General features: G+C 40.8%; 1 protein-coding gene across 2 annotated transcripts; it reads right to left on the minus strand.

The window, feature by feature from the left end:
* Nucleotides 1-452: 452 nt before the first annotated feature.
* Nucleotides 453-13319, minus strand: LOC133578415 (myosin heavy chain, fast skeletal muscle-like). Of its 2 annotated transcripts, none has more exons than XM_061932840.2 (40): nucleotides 13247-13319; nucleotides 12875-13090; nucleotides 11707-11850; nucleotides 11482-11638; nucleotides 11361-11388; nucleotides 11163-11274; nucleotides 10991-11083; nucleotides 9525-9588; nucleotides 9349-9447; nucleotides 9152-9255; nucleotides 7955-8093; nucleotides 7745-7863; nucleotides 7496-7645; nucleotides 7206-7376; nucleotides 6831-7137; nucleotides 6644-6708; nucleotides 6491-6578; nucleotides 6120-6237; nucleotides 5926-6049; nucleotides 5716-5852; nucleotides 5386-5641; nucleotides 5064-5306; nucleotides 4806-4982; nucleotides 4581-4726; nucleotides 4375-4465; nucleotides 3907-4296; nucleotides 3673-3799; nucleotides 3480-3598; nucleotides 3208-3404; nucleotides 2964-3147; nucleotides 2721-2886; nucleotides 2350-2474; nucleotides 1953-2261; nucleotides 1678-1881; nucleotides 1482-1607; nucleotides 1243-1413; nucleotides 1055-1159; nucleotides 866-961; nucleotides 651-782; nucleotides 453-570 (listed from the first exon to the last, which is right to left on the minus strand). In XM_061932840.2, the coding sequence occupies exons 2-40, from the start codon at nucleotides 13076-13078 to the stop codon at nucleotides 550-552; spliced, it is 5808 nt and encodes a 1935-aa protein (XP_061788824.1). In that variant the 5' UTR covers nucleotides 13079-13090; nucleotides 13247-13319; the 3' UTR covers nucleotides 453-549. The 2 variants fall into 2 exon arrangements, with proteins under 2 accessions (XP_061788824.1, XP_061788823.1); XM_061932839.2 differs by having other exon boundaries at nucleotides 6644-6711.
* Nucleotides 13320-17178: the final 3859 nt, after the last annotated feature.

The raw sequence follows: 17178 nt of genomic DNA on the forward strand, positions 1-17178 counted from the left end.
GATGGAACAAGGGGATGGGTCAAAAGCAGAAAGTGTGACTATCAGTGGTACTTTAACTTTAACTTTTAATAAACTCTATGGTCACTGGTACAATTTACAACTACTCTTAGTCCAGTGCTAAATAATAATGACAGTTGAATATTCTGCTGTTGGAAACGAATAATAATAAAGGATTATGTTGAAAGATCATTTCTTAGTGGAAAACATGACACTCATCTCTGAGATTTTTGTTAAAGATCAAACTGTTTTCAACAAAGTTTTAGCAGGACCTTTTGAGACCATGGTCTTTGTAATCCTCAAATAGAAAGATGTGTTTTTTTCAGACTCTGAATAAGTGGAACAAAATATTTGGCAGAGCTATTGTTTCAGAGATTATCTCAAAATTCTTTGTTGTGATTTAAGCCATCATGGCTGTAACTCGTGAGGCGCAACAATGGGAGTGTGACAAAGTGGCTTGGGCAAACTACCTTTTATTGATTCTGGAAGTGAACAAACAAGATAATCATATTATATGTTTCTGTTGATGCACCACGCTGACCAAACATCTGCTTATTCTTCTGCTTCCTTGGTCTGCAACAACGGGGAAGAAAAATACATAGGTCAGATTATGACATTTTTATTTTGACAAAACACCATCCTCACTGTCATACCTTCACAAATTCCCGGCTTCTGGCCCTCAGCTTGTTGACCTGGGACTCTGCGATGTCAGCCCGCTCCTGAGCCTCCTCCATCTCATGCTGCACCTTCCTGTACCTGGTCAGGTGAGTGTTGGCTTGCTCCTCCTGTATTGGAAGCCACAGTGCAGTCAGTCATCTACTGACTTGCATGGTTTGCAAATTTCATTGAAATCCTCTCTAATACTTACAGACTCCTCAGACTGCCTCTTGTAGGCTTTAACCTTCAGCTGGAGCTTGTCCACCAGATCCTGCAGTCTGTTAACATTTTTCCTGTCCTCCTCAGCCTGGTGGAAAACACATCTAATATAAAACTATTCTTTTTTTCTCCCCACACTCCCTGAATAATATTTGCATTTTTTTGGTGATGTTTATGTTACCTGGTAGGTGAGCTCCTTAACTCTTCTCTCATATTTGCGCACTCCCTTGATGGCCTCAGCGCCACGCCTCTGCTCGGCATCGACCTCATTCTCCAATTCACGAATCTTTGCGTGAGCCAAAACGTTTTTAATCTCGTTAAAGCAAAAACCTCAAGGCCGGAATTGTTTTATTCATCATGAAAACCTACCCTAGCCTCCAGTTTCTGGATCTGCTTCTTTCCTCCCTTCAAAGCCAGAGTCTCAGCCTCATCCAGGCGGTGCTGCAGATCTTTGACTGTCACCTCGAGGTTCTTCTTCATCCTCTCCAAATGAGCGCTGGTGTCCTGCTCCTTCTTCAGCTCCTCTGCCATCATGGCAGCCTGCAACACAACAACCATGAGTGTGACAGTAGCCTTTGGGATTAATGACAGTATGAGGTAGGACTCACATCAGTGATGGCCTTCTTGGCCTTGTCTTCAGCATTTCTTGCTTCCTGCACAGAGTCCTCCACTTCACCCTGGATCTGGACGAGGTCAGCCTCCAGCTTCTTCTTGGTGTTGATAAGGCTGGTGTTCTAAATACGATGTAATTGCAAAACAGTCAGTTTACAGAGCCTTTCCTTGTTTGCACGTTGGCTGTCGTACCTGAGAGTGCAGCAGTGTCACACGCTCACTGGCATCAATCAGCTCAGCTTCAGCCACTTTGCGGCTTCTTTCTGTCTGCTCCAGAGCAGATCTCAGCTCCTCAATCTCAGCGAGCATCAGGGTGTTCCTGCGCTCCACCATGGCAACCTGCTCTCTCATTTCATCCTGACCTCTTAGTGCGTCGTCAAGGTGCAGTTGAGCATCCTAAATGAGTCCATAGATAAACAAGAAGAATTATGTCTGTCTACTTTTGAAAAGAAAAAGGATGTCAGTACCTTGAGTTGTCCCTGAACGTTCCTCAGTTGTTTCTGGGCTTCAGCTGCCTGTCGGTTGGCATGGCTGAGTTGAATCTCCATCTCATTCAGGTCTCCCTCCATCTTCTTCTTAATTCTCAGGGCATCGTTCCTGCTCCTGATCTCAGCATCCAAAGTGCTCTGCATGGACTCGATCACGCGCTGACTGTTCCTCTTGATTTGCTCCATCTCCTCATCCTTCTCCGCGAGCTTTCTGTCCACCTCACTCTTGACTTGGGTCAGTTCAAGCTGAACGCGAAGAATCTTAGACTCCTCGTGCTCCAGGGCGGCCTTGAGAAACACAGGCGAGTAAGGACTTTTTTGTCGTGTGTCTCCTGAAATCTTTGCTATCATGCTTGATACTCATGTGGAAACAAACCTCTGCCTCCTCAAGGGAAGTCTGAAGTTCAGACTTCTCAATTTCCACAATCTTTTTGCTTTTCTCCAGTTCATGGATGGTCTTTCCAGTCTGACTGATTTGCTCAGTTAAGTCTGAGACCTCCTCTGTAATAAAACATTTCAGGGGTTGAAATGTGCATTCCGCTCTGTGGCTGTTAAACATTCTGCTGGACTTCAAATAATATTACAAATGATGCTAAAGATTGCTCCTTCAAATGACTGTGACTTTGTAAAGAGTCCACAAGGGGGCTCACACTCCTAACCTTATCAAGTGTCCCATGTAGAACTAGAACCTAATAATATATAATGTGATGGCACATTTATTGACTGGTAAGAAATGTTTCTGCCTACGTTGCAGGTTCTTGTTCTCCCTCTTCAGGGTCTCCAGGTGGTCCAGAGCCTCTTCATAGGAGTTCTTCATCTTAAACATCTCAGTGCTGAGTGAGCGGGCCTCCTTCAGAGCGCCTTCCAACTCTGCCTGGCTCTCCTCATACTTCTGCTTCCACTCGGCAAGAACCTGAACACATCAGAAAGACATGTTTAGTCAAAACTTCATTTGGCTGTGTGAAATATACGCTCATGGTTGAAGCTGACCTTGTCAAAGTTCCTCTGCTTCTTGTCAAGGGCGGCAGCCAGAGCGTTGGCTCTCTCCACGTCGATCATCAGATCTTCCACTTCGCAGTGGAGTCTCTGCTTGGTCTTTTCCAGTGAAGCACACTTGGCGTTCACTGCCTCAATGCTTTCCTCTGCATCCTGGAGACGCTGGGCAAGCTTTTTCCTGTGAAGAGCTTAGTTTAGTATGTGTTGTAAGAACACAGATGAAGCCGTCAAGGCTTACTTTGCCTCCTCAAGCTCTTCAGTGCGCTGAATGGCGTCAGTCTCATATTTGGTTCTCCACTGAGCAACCTCGCTGTTGGCCTTGGACAGTGCTCGTTGCAGCTCAGCCTTGGCCTCCTGTTCCTCCTCATACTGCTCTCTGAGCAGGTCACAGTCATGACGGGAGGACTGGACGGCGTGGGCCAGGGCGTTCTTGGACTTTGAAAGAAGACCATTTGGTTGTCACTTTACTGAAGTTCAGCGATAAACTTTGCTTTAAAAATGTTGACATACTTTAACTTCCTCCTCAAGGTGCCTCTTAAACTCATCAATCTGTTGGATGTTAGCCTGCTTGCTCCTGGTCAGTTGAGAGATCAGGGCCTCTTTTTCCTCCAGCTGGCGACTGATTTCACCTGAGAAGAAAAATAGTTTGATTCATACCCTTGTAGAAAACATGAGTAAGGATACTAGGAGAGTTGCTTCTCACCATGTTCTGTTTGCAATCGTGCTCTATGGAGACCGACATCATTGAGCTGTCGCACATGTTCTTCATTTTTGGACTTAAATTCACTCAGTTGATCCTCAAGTGTGCGGCACATTTTCTCCAGATTAGTCTGAGAACATTTAACAGGCAAAATGTCAATTTGAGGCATCATTACCCATCAAATATTAGTACAACATAAGTACTTGACTAAGTTGCCCATCAACAGTTTGGATTCACCTTTGACTTGGAGATGTTCTCCATGTTGCTGCTGAGGTCGTCAATCTCCATCTTGTATTCACTCTTCTCCTTCTCCAGCTTCTGCTTGACACGCTGAAGGTTGTCAATCTGCTCGCCAAGTTCTGCCACGCTGTCAGCCTGCTTCTTGCGCAGAGCTGCAGCGGTGGATTCGTGCTGCAGGGTGGACTCTTCCAGGTCACGACGCATCTTCTGGAACTCGGCCTCACGCTTCTTGTTCATCTCGATCTGAACAGCGGTGGCCCCACCGGCCTCCTCGAGACGCTCGCTGATCTCCTCAAGTTCCCTGGAGAGATCAGACCTCTGCTTCTCAACCTTGGCGCGAGCGGCACGCTCAGCTTCAATCTCCTCCTCCAGCTCCTCAATACGGGCCTGTTATTTGTGAGTAGCAGAGAATGAACAAAACGTGGATTGATGTCAGAATACTTAGGTGACTGTCTGTGAACCAACCTGAAGTTCTTTGATCTTCTTCTGATGCTGAGCACTCAATGACTGTTCATCCTCAATCCTGCTGAGGAGCTGACTCGACTCAAAGTCCTTCCTGTGTAAAGATACAACTATATCATTCATGTTGAACTAGATATAAAAAAGGCTAAATGGTCATAATAATTTGCTTTCACTATTTATTCTTTCTATTTAACCATAGATTCACATACTTCTTGATTTTCTCATCAGACTGCTGCTTGTCGTTCTCGAGATCCATGATGGTTTCATGAGCCAACTTCAGATCGCCCTCCAGCTTCCTCTTTGATCGTTCAAGATCCATGCGAAGTTTCTTTTCTTGCTCCAGGGATCCTTCAAGCTGTTTTCAACAATGATGAGCATTATTACTTTTATTATAGTATTCTTGGTAAGTACATGTACGGTCTGTCACAACGTACATCATCCACTTGCTGCTCCAGCTTGATCTTGGCCTTGGTCAGAGTGTTGACTTTGTCTTCCTCTGCTTGAAGATCATCCAGGGTCTGTTGATGGGCCTCTTGGAGGGCTTTCTTCTCTTTGGACAACTTGGCGATGCCCTCATCAAGAGTGGCCATCTCCTCTGTCAGATTTTTGACCTGCGTGCAAGGAAGATCATTAAAGTGAACACAGTGTTTTGAATCCATGGTGAGGTATCAAATAGTTGCAAAACTTTTCACCTTGTTCTCAGTGGCATGTTTCTCCTTCTCTACTTTAGCCAGAGTAAGCTCCATGTCATCAATGTCTTTCTTCAGCTCAGAGCACTCATCCTCCAGCTTCCTCTTCTTCGCCGTCAGCTCACCATTCACCTCCTCCTCATCCTCCAGCCTCTCACAAGCCTCCTTGACTTTTGCCTCCAGCTGGATTTTGGCTTTGATGAGCCCCTCACACCTTTCCTCAGCATCATTAAGGGTTTCACCATCCTGTAGTTACAGAACAATGTTATACAATCAATACAAACAAATACAGAGTAATGTTTTATTTAAAACATGTTTTACTTACAGACTGAATCTGCAGCTGCAAGTCATTCTTCTCCTGCAGAAGAGAAACCATCTTCTCCTCTAGTTCCTTCTTCTTGGCTAAAGCCTTGGTGAGATCTTCCTTGGTTTTCTCAAAGTCTTCTTTCATGTTAGCCATCTCCTTTTCAGTCTCTGCACTCTTCAGCAGAGGCTTGATCTTGAAGTACAGCTTCATCCATGGCCATGATTTGACATTCGTGAATGAGCGGATGTTGTACTGGATGGAGTAAATGGCCTCCCTGAAAACACCAGACAATAAATGGAAATGTATTTTTAATGTATCCAGGCTATTATCAGTCTTAATATCTTGTACCTCCTCTCCATCATTTTGACAAACTCCTTCCTCATGACGTAACCTCTGCAGAGAGCCTGAGTCATGGTCACGAGGATAGCCAGTTTTTCATCTCGCATTTCCTCCAGAGTACCCAGCAGGCCGGCTTTGAAGAACACCTGAAGCACAGTCATTGTGCAGGAAATAAGGTTGAGCTTTCATACACGCAGCAATTCCAGCCAAACAAATTACCTTTGTGTGTCCAAACTTGTACTGGCTCTGGTCAACATCAATGGAGCCCAAGAGTTTCTCTGAAGCCTTCTTGTTGTCAATGAATTGTCCCTCAGGAATGACGCTGGCATTCAATACTTTGTATCTAACAGAAGGGATGTTGATTTGTAATTGCTGACCTGAATGTGTAAGAATTGTGTTGCAAAAGTCATTACCTCTGCTTGAAGTCACCATAGAGGATTCTGCTGGGAAATCCCTTCCTGCAAATCCTGATGCCCTCCAGCACACCATTACATCTCAGCTGGTGAATGACCAAGAAGTTCTCCATCAGACCTGAAAAGAAATTACATTCAATTGGAAATGTAAAGCTGTATTGCGATATATATTATTGTTACCATGGTCCTTATATCGTATATCATATCGAGAGGTACTCAAATGAGTATAGGATTAATTGTAGTCCTCAAATGCAGAGAATAATTTCGCCACACCTCGTGTGTGTGTGACAATCATGGTACTTTAACTTAACTTCACTTTAACTTTTGATTCTAATCACAATATTAGAGTACATAGTGTTAAGAGTTAGTACCTGGGGTCTTAGATTCGTTTGGAATCAAACAACGCACAAAATGAGGATGGGTGCTTCTTAAGTTGGTCATCAGCTTGCCTAAATTCTCCTGAAATATGGAAAAGAAAATGTAGTTTCAATCAAACGACATTAAGTAATTGTAGTGATGCTTACCCTGAAAAGAGCAGACACAGTCTGAAATGAGCCACCCTTCTTCTTGCCAGCCTTTTTGCCACTCTCTGCTGTAATGTTTTTCAAGATGGTATGTTTTAATTTCAGGCTTCATCTCTGACACCAGTTCCATACAAGTCAACTAGTGCACTGTAAAAAGGAGTGAGAATCCATTTAAATATGACCTCACCTTCGGATCCGGCATGTGCGAGGTAGAGGTGGGATAACAGCTTGACTGAGGATTTCTGGTAGAGCTGCAGAACTGAGTCGTTCAGGGGGTCCTTGTTCTTGTCCAGCCAGCCAGTGACATTGTAGTCAACAGTACCAGCGTAGTGAACAAGGGCAAAGTGAGCCTCAGCTTTGCCTTTGGCTGGCTTTGGCTTCTGGAAGGGGGCACTTTTGCCAAGATGTTGGTCATACAGTTTGTTCTTGAAGGTTGTGTCTGAAGCCTTGGGGAACATGCACTCCTCTTCAAGGATGGAGAAGATGCCCATTGGCTGTAATGACATGTCAGCATTATGTCGTTTATTTTCTTATCTACAATAATACAAGTTGTCTTATATACCTTCTCAATAAGCTCAATGCAGGCAGCCAAGTCCATGCCAAAGTCAATGAACTCCCATTCGATTCCTTCTTTCTTGTACTCTTCTTGCTCCAGGACAAACATGTGGTGGTTGAAAAACTGTTGCAGTTTCTCATTGGTGAAGTTAATGCAGAGCTGCTCCAAGCTGTTGTACTGCCAAATAAAGAAAATGTCAATGATCCCCTAATGTTGGATATACACTTGTCTATACCTTTATTTCAAACTATTGTACCATTCTTTTCTAATGTGTACAACAAGTGAAGTGTGCTTACGTCAAAAATCTCAAATCCAGCAATATCCAGCACACCAATGAAGAAGCTTCGGGACTGCTTGGTGTCCAGCATCTCATTGATTCTGACCACCATCCACAAGAACATTTTCTCATAGACTGATTTGCTGAGAGCCATGACAGAATTGTGAACCTTAAATGATAAGGAGTGCAGACATGAACAAATGTGATAATTTTTATTGAATGTGTTATTTCAACTGTATTTTTAAAGATTTTGGTCAACATCGCATACCTGTGGCACAGTCTGGCCTTTTGTCACAAATTCATTCCCAACTTTCACTCTGGGATAGCACAGGGCTTTGAGCAAGTCGGCAGAGTTCAGACCCATGAGGTAAGCGATTTTATCAGCCACTAAGAGTGAAAGGCGGTAATATTTTCAAATCATGTTCAACAAAAGACCGTGTAGAGATTGTAGTTCTTTTAAAAGACTTGAACTTCATACCCTCGGTGCCATCAGGCTCAGCCTGCTCCTCTCTTTGCTTCTGCTTGAACTTCATGTTGCCATGATGCATCACAGCTCCAGTTAGCTTATAAATGCCATGCTTTTCTTCCCCGGTGAATCCCAGAATGTCAATGGCACTCTGCAATGCACAACATGTAGTATTTAAACTTCAGACACAAGCTGTAATACATTTCAGAGTAGTTTTGCCTCACTTTCCGATAAATGTGGAGTGGAGATTATTCAACAGTGATTGTGGTCTACTAATAATTTCATATGAGAATAATCAGACATTTTTTCACAATTGTAATTCTTGTGCTCTAATCAATGTTAATAGAGGTTCCTTCAATAAATGTAGTTTTAAAATGCTTCTTAATACCATTTAATAGAACAAATAAAACTACAGAGCATTTGTGGTCTTTCCTTTATTTATAAAAGTAGTGCATCCGCTTAATCTTCTCCACGAAGCAGCTGTTATTTTTATTTTAGTTTTAAAAGTCTGTCAGCCGCTATGTGAGCTATTGTTTTGCACCAAGTTCCCACCCACCGGAGCTGTGCTTCACTGCATAAAGATAATAGCAACGAGCACCTACTAGCTCATGTATGCTCTTTATGGTGAAGGAGCGAAACTGCGCCCCTCTCTGTTTGATGACACTGTATTTTATTGCACAATTAGCAATAATGTTGATGTAACACTTATAATAAATACATTACACTAAATCATGATCTAAATGTTTCTGCAAACTAAACATTATGTAGGTGACGTGTTGACAGAAACAACCCCTTGCTCAATTGCACACTAATCAGAGAAGAAATCTTCCTGGCAGCCTCATCATAGGTTTTTACCCTGTATTCAGTCAAGTGCACTAGGCACGATATACTAAGAGGGTAAGCTTGCCTGCACACTTAAATAGAGATTAATTTCATCATCTCAGGTTTTTGATTGAAGGATTGTGCGAATTCAGCCATTTGTACTTAAGGAAATGTTAAAAAAAAAGATTGGGATCATACAGAAAATAAATTTATAACACAGTTCAATTAAGAAATATTATTTATTTATTTTATGTTACTATTCATTTTTTATTTTATTGCCCTAAATATAAATATAACTTTCCCACAGAGCTAATGCACAGGATTGTTAAAGATAAACTTTAAAAAACACATATGTGATGTAGGAATAAACTGAACTGTAATACTCACATCAGTTGCGATGAATTCTTCAATGTCATCGATACTCTTCACAGTGATTTCACCTTGACTGATCATTGGGAAGTCATATGGATTTTTGGTGATCAGGAGTGCCTCTGAAAGAGTTGTGTATGTTAGCATATAACATGTATGCAGGAATAGGCTCAACACTTTTACTTATAATATCAGAATTATGGACTATTCCCCACCAATTAGGTCAGGTTTGTGGCCTGTCATGAGCTGGTAGAAGATGTGGTAGCTCCTCTCAGCAGACAGCTGGAAAGTGACACGGGACTTCTCCAGCAGATCTGTATAGATTATGTAGAAGAAGAGAATCATTCTCTGAAGCACATAAATCAACTTGATACCACAAAAGGAAGCTTACATGTTTCGATATCAGCTGAAGCCAGCTTTCCAGTGGTTCCAAAGTGAATTCTGATGAATTTACCCTATGCAGAAGCACATTAATTTTATATGGTTAGTCATTTAGAATTGTTTTATCATTAGGAATGGGTATTGTTTACATTTTAACCTATACCAGTGCTGAATCAGTACTTTTAAAACAGTGCCTGAACCGGTATTTACAAAATGGAAAACATACACATTTTGATTAAAAAAACAATGTTTGTTTGATTTAACAGAATTTTGTTGAACAGAATAATTATGTGAAAAATGTATATCACAGCAAAACCAGCAGTATTACAGGACACAGAGAATGTGCTTGTGTTGTAATATCGCTGTTCAGAATTCTGAGATTTGTCAATGCACATTACTTGCCATAACGGTAATGGGCGGATAATGAGGAAGTGATGTGTTGCTGGTGTGCAGAGTGCTATTGTGAAATGTGTGTGCAGTGTTCAAACAGAAAAGTGATTTTGGCCTGTTACGGTTGGCAATAACGTTTAAAAAAAAGTATCAGACGCACATGTGCCTCTTATATTGATATTAGTCTGATATCAGCAAAAAGCAATTGTCGAATTATACCGGCTAGCCTCTAAAATCGTAGATAAAAGCAGTCCTGCCTCAAGTTTACATGTGAAAAGCTGGACAGCCATCCATCCATCCATTTTCTACCGCTACATCAAAATGTCCTCCAATAAGCTTACATGGTTGGTATTTTCTTCTATTTTATTCAAGTCATTTACAAAAGGTAAAGCCTATAGCCCATGCTTTAGGCCTCCAGGAGCCAACAGCTACACAACAGTTAAGCACACAAGCTGGATATATGTAATAAATGTCTTTATTTTAACAATATTTGACCTTTGTCAATACAAACAAGTATCAGATAATTACTGTATAATTGCATATTACTAACTGATACAAAGTCTCCAGGGAAGAAAGGTATTAGAAAGTATCCAGTAACAAACATGTCCGCATGATTCAACTTACTGTATCATCAACTAAGTTCATAAATGAAATGATGAATTATTGAGGCCACTAGGTGTCGCCATGAAACCAATTACCACTCCAATTCAACTTAGAGACAACATACGTCCATTCCAAACGGTTAATAATAAATAAGTTAGTATTTTTCCATGAGTATGCTACTTGATCAAGCCTTTTCTAACATTCCAAAATATAAAATAATACAAGTATTTATGATTCATGCTGATATTGTATATGAGAAATATTGGTATCGGCTAATACGCAAAGCTCCTATATCAATATTGTACCGGAAGTGAAAAGGTTGTATTGGCACTCCCCCACTACATTACTTGCACAATATAACATTCCATCATTGCACATAGCTGAGCCAGCATTAATCTAAGTTTTTTTTTCTTTCGATCTGGTTAATAATTGGTACCCATGACAATCAGCAAAGATATCAGTAAAAAAAATAAAACAACTTACAAATCGTGAAGAATTGTCATTCCTCACAGTCTTGGCGTTACCATAAGCTTCCAGCAATGGATTAGCTGCAATGATTTGATCCTCCAGTGAACCCTGGAGAAGAAGTCACACAAAATTCGTATTTCCGTCTGATCGCATTTGTCATAGTAACTTTTATTCAGTCACTCTTTACCTGCATTTTGCCGGCAGCTTGCTCCGTTTTCTTTCCTCCAGCCACTGCGATTGTCGCAAAGTACTGGATGACACGTTTGGTGTTCACAGTCTTTCCTGCACCGGATTCTCCACTGGTTTATAAAATGTAGCCATAAGGAACTTAGGATTGTTACAGTGGTTGCAATCTAGACAAACATGTACAACTGTATGCACTTACGTAATCAGGATGGACTGGTTTTCTTTATCTGTAAATATCAAAAAGGTATACAACAGTTTATACAGCTGCTATGTTCATGGACCCCAAAAGAACAATTCATCATTGTAACATGGATTGATACCTTGGAGCATGAACTGATAGGCGTTGTCAGAGATGGAGAAGATGTGGGGGGGAGCCTCAATCCTCTTTTTGCCTCTGTATCCCGATACGACCTTTGCGTCGTACACTGGGAGCCACTTGTAAGGGTTCACAGTGACGCAGAACAACCCAGAGTAGGTCTGGAAAATCACGGGATATGTTAGATGACAGTAGTTAAACACTTGAGTCTTCTTTGAGCGGGACTCACGTAGATCATCCATGCTGCGTAGCGCTCTTTGAGGTTATACAGCACAGAAGGCTCGCTGAGGTGGGTCATCATGGCCATGTCCTCAATCTTGTCATACTTTGGTGGATTCATGGGGAAGATTTCATCCTCCTTGACTGTTAAACTCTGACATAGAAATACAACATTAACACAGCTGTATTAGTGGGCTTTTACAGTGCTGTACGCTTAGCTTTTTCACTAGTAGCACCGGTGCTACTAAATGAAAAAAAAAATGTAATCCTCTTTGACTGTAATAGACTGACAGACTGACAATAGGGCAGGTACATTTTTAATTTTAGCAGAGACAACTTTTAAGTAAATCTGTCACAGTTAACGCATTATCATGTGCGATTAATCATAGAAGTATTGCATTAATCATGTATAAACGCAGATTAATGACGCAATTTATTTTGTGTGCCCCTTTACTGAATGCTCCTATACCGTGTGGTGATTAGGATAAGATAGGATAGGATATACTTTTGTTTATCCCACAATATGGAAATTATGTTGTTGCAGTATAGAATCTAAAAGTCCACAAAAAACTATTAAAAGTAGCGCAAAGGTCACAAAGGTGCTCCCCCTCGTTGCTCAGTCCAGAAAGGGTTTAAACCAAAAGGCAAAAACACCTGAAAATGAGAGGGAAGCATTAAAGAACACAAATGAGGACATAAAGAGCACAGAGCTCACTGCAACCAGCTAGCTGCCACTTCAGCTAGCTTTACATAAAGCTACAAAAGTAAAATATAATTTAAAAAAAACTAAAAATGAGTAATAAATAATATATATTGTGCATACATAATTGGTCCATGCATAGACAAATAATAAAACAAAAACACCGTCTTAACATGGTGAAAGTTAGGACGAGACCCAATAACGCAACCAGGTGAGCCGACACCATCTTAGGTTGCCCACTAGCTCTCTGCGTGGATGAGTGAGTATCTGACCATGTGATTAATCGGATTTTTCTAAAAATATCATTTGACAGCACTACTTTTAAGCAAAGTGTTACCCAATATAAAGTGATTTTACAATAATGAAGCATCTTTGTTTTATTTGTATTTGAGTCAGATGTTGGACTGTAGATTTGAGATCACATAATTGAGTAGCCTCTTTACTACTATTCCTCGAAATCATACGATAAGACTCTTACCTTTGCTCCAATGAGCGTTTCCACGGTGGCTTTACCACCTTCCTTCTTCACCAGTTTGCCCTTGAGGTACATCTCGGCGGGCTCAGTCACAAAGTACGCGGTCTTTGCGTCAAAAGGAGTGTTTTGAGCCTCGATTCTCTCTCGCTCTGGCTTCCGGAGGTAAACGGACGCCGGGCCAAAACACTCCATTTCTGGATCACCCATGATGACTCTTTACTACAAGCAAAAAACAGAAAAAAACTCTTCATAGCAATTTGTTTGTATCAAGATGGATTGCATCTTCTAATATTGTAGGACACCTAGATAAGCCTTGGCTTAATTAAAGAGGAAATATTTCAAAGCATATAATTAGTAATTCGATAATGACGTTACCTTTGAGGACAACAGCTATGCAGGAATACAGGACAGCTCAGGGCAGGCCGTAGACTAAAAATAAATACAACAAAAGTACACAGTAAGGCTCACATAGCCTTTCTTCATGATACTTAAGTGGATGAAAGTGCAACTGCCCACTATTTAAAGTATTGGATCTTTAATAAATATTTAATCCTTCTCCCCTTAACTGAATTAGGGTTTTGGCACAAATGACACATTTTTACACAGCCTCTTCAAACATAATGATGGAGCTTAGCTTCTGAGCAACCTACCTTTGATGGGTGTCTGTCCCAGATGGGTTCTTGCTCTGCCTTTTTATACAGTGTGATCTGATCCCATTGCATGTATCTTGCTCTATTTGGGCATGTTGCTTGCCTTGCTACTTGAGGAGTAGTTCTTGAATCTTGCTTGCATATGAAATACTAGATATATATCTTTCTTGTTGGCTCCCTAAGAGGGTTTGGATTTATCTCAAGAGATGCAACTGTTTGCAGAAACAGTACTGTGGTGTTGTTTTTTTTTGTCTTGTTCAGATGAGCCGACAATGTAACACATAGCACTTGTTAATTGAAAATAGATGCAAATGGTGTACAAAAGTGGTGCTCAAGCTTTTTTTCACCAAATACCATCTAGAAAAAACCTGGCTCTCCAAAGACCACCATAATGACCAATATTAAAATACAGTAGTATTCATTAAAAACATGGCAGAAGTATATTTAGTATTTTTGGCCACTGTAACATTACACACTACTTGAAGAGTAACACTGTGTTTGAATATAGGAAAATAAAACACTGTACTTCAATGGAGCCCGCATACCCCATGTGGAACACGTACCACAGTTTGAGAATCCCTGCTGTACAAGATGTAAAATTAGCATTGTTGGGGGAAGGTGTTGTGTCTGCAACTTAACTACATGAATATATGCTACTGAGAACCACCGTGGTCTGCAGTGTGTTTTTGGTGTGTTCCTTTTGTCAGAGTTACACATTTTGGAGAAAATAAAAGCCGTTTTACAAAACACAAATGTAGAGGGCAATGGCTCTCGGAAGGCTATGTATGAAGTGTGTTTAGCTTTTACTTAAGGCTAAGTTAGCAGTTGCAGACAGGCCAAAGGCATGAGCGATGGCTCTGTATAATACTAAAGTGGTCCCTCGGTATGCATCGGAGGAGCTTCTAAGTGTCACTGCTATACTGTTTCAGAATCCATACAAGTCAGAAATAATTTTAAAAAAATGAAGTCAGGACCGTTGAGCTTGGAGGAAAGGGGGAGATTGCCAAGGGATTATTTCTCACAACAGTGCCAGCAGCTATTCTTGTTTCTTCTTCTTCTGATAGACGATCCCTAAATGTGTCTCACTGAGTGATGCCGTACAGCTGCACTTTCTTGAAGAGAGGGGAGTTTTGTGCGTTTCTGTCTGCATGACACACGTGTGATTAGAGAGGCAAGGCCGACACAGGTGGCACAAGTAAGCCAAGGGTTTTTGCCAAGAATGTGGCACACGGCCAGCACAATTGAGAAGTGCCTACACACACTAGGGACCGATGCCATTGGAAAGCAGATCAACTTACAGCAGTGAAAAAGAAGAAGAAATTCTAAAGGGGTTACCCAGAAGATATACTGAGCTTCTGTCTCCAATAAATGTGTCACACGATAGCCACTCTGAAATCTTGCGTCTTATTAGGGCAAAACTCAAATATAGCAGCAGGCCGGTGTTGATGTCCAAGCCAGAGCCTCATGCCCAGAAGGCTTATTGTGTTTTTATGTCCTTTTGATCTTCCTCTGACAGTTTCTTCATTTACAAGGAGCAACAACTGCATTAAGGAGAGCTAACCAAGGTGAGTGGTGACAAAGAACCCGAATTGTTTGGAGAGCACAGTATTTGGCATTTTCTAATGTTAAAGTCAAACGTGTAATGTTGTCTTGGCAATGTTCTCAGTTTGCGTGGTCATCCAAAAGGAAGTTTATGCAAAGTTAATCCTAGAGCATGTTTGTAGCATTAATGTGCAGTCATTTGGATAGTTTTGAGTGCAAATTTTATAAAAAGATACATAAAAAATAACAAACATACCAGACCGTCTTGTTGCATTTGTATACTGTTCTTAACAAATGTTGATTATTTTTGCCATCAAAACTACCATACGTCACTAAAAAATCACAATGAATGTGTCTATGTTTAAGAATGGGGCTGCCTTTGGCTAAATTGGGGCCCTAAGCAGAATTTTATTTTGAGGCCACCCCATCACAATTTTTTTTATTTGTGTATGATTTTCATACTTTAAAAAAAAAAAAAAAACTTAAATTAAATTTAAGGCATGTTTTGGAAATAAATTATTCAATAATCAATAATTTTCTGCAAAATAACAAAAATTTAACAATTGAAACATAAACCTTTGACTGGTATTCGAACTAGCCTGACACTAACGCTGCGCGTCATAGGGAACAATGGAAATACTTGGGGAAATTTGCCATTATACTCTTACCAGTGACGGAGCAGGAACGGTCTAGGAATACGTTTATAGTAAAATGTTATATGAAGCGCCCTGACATTCATTAATTGACATGTCACATGAGCTCATTCATGCAAATTGGGGTCCCGTTTTGGACAGCGTGTGATTTATACATAGGGAGGGGCAGCCCTGTTTAAGAATATATCATATTTTAAAGGAGTTTATTGTTAGATGTTGACCCTGGCTAGAGGATGCCCGTCTTGCGGTGAAACCCTTGGGATTAGTGTGTGAAAAGACGGGAGCTTAAGGGGTGAGGAGGTGTGGTCTTGCTGGATACTTTGGAAGCTGCTGGCTTGATTTAGATGACAACTGGCCTCATAGTGTGACCAGCTTGTTTAAAATCACACACATTATCCTGTATGTACAGTCTGGCAATACAAATAGTTTTACTCATTCGAAAGAATGAAACACACTCACAGGTTCTTTGGTTTGCTGTCCGTCACTAACTATAACTCTGTCAAAAGGATCTGTGAGTGTGTGTGGGCGACTTTTGGTTGAGGGTCAGTGGCATCTTTATAAACACCAGCGGGGCGTCAAGTGCAAACATGGTTCTAATGTTACCAGCTTCTGTTATCAAAATGCTGTGGTGCCACAACATAGCACCTTAACACTCAAGAGTGACTGTGTACTTACAGTAGCAGTCACACACATTCATTTATTACCACTTAAAACCTATTATATTCTAAGATTAATGGATCATGTACATTTCTCTTGTCTATTTTCATCCTAGTGAAGCCATGAAGGGCTGCTGGAGTCCATCCTGAAGAACCTTTTGGTCTGAAGACAGTGAGCTTGAGCATCACTACTTTTATGACACTTTGATGTATATGATTTTCTTACTACATGCTGAATTTGTCAATAATTAAACATAACAAATATTTTTACATTTTGAGTCTTGACTCTATTTTCATATTGTCAGCAGACATTTGATCATTCTTTTTTCCCCCAAGACCTAAATGTTGAAATGTATTTCCTCTGAATGCTCTGTGCCGTACACAGCAGCACTTTATCTTAACATTCCACCTTAAACATCAGCTTTACATATGCCATGCCTGCTCAGGAAGTGGTGTCAATTAGAGCAGAGGCCACTATTTAAAAATTTAAAAATATGCCCCTGCATTACATTGCAAGGATGTTATGTAATTGCTGTCATTAGTTAGTTGGCTAGGGAGCAACACAACTCAAAACGTGAGTTTCATGAAACTTTCAGTGAATGTCAGAAATGAGATAAGGAGCAACTCATTTTGGGACTGATCCATATTATTTCTAGTACACTACCTTAAGTTCATGGTCCTGATTGTGTATATGCTAGCACCCCGCAAAGACAAAAGGTCATGTTAACACTGCACACAAAATCTGATTTGATGGTGAATTCTGCTTCACAATGATAGGAAGAGCCGACATCGAAGGACACATACAG

This window comes from Nerophis lumbriciformis, linkage group LG38 (genome assembly GCF_033978685.3).
Source record: "Nerophis lumbriciformis linkage group LG38, RoL_Nlum_v2.1, whole genome shotgun sequence".
NCBI lineage: Eukaryota > Metazoa > Chordata > Actinopteri > Syngnathiformes > Syngnathidae > Nerophis > Nerophis lumbriciformis.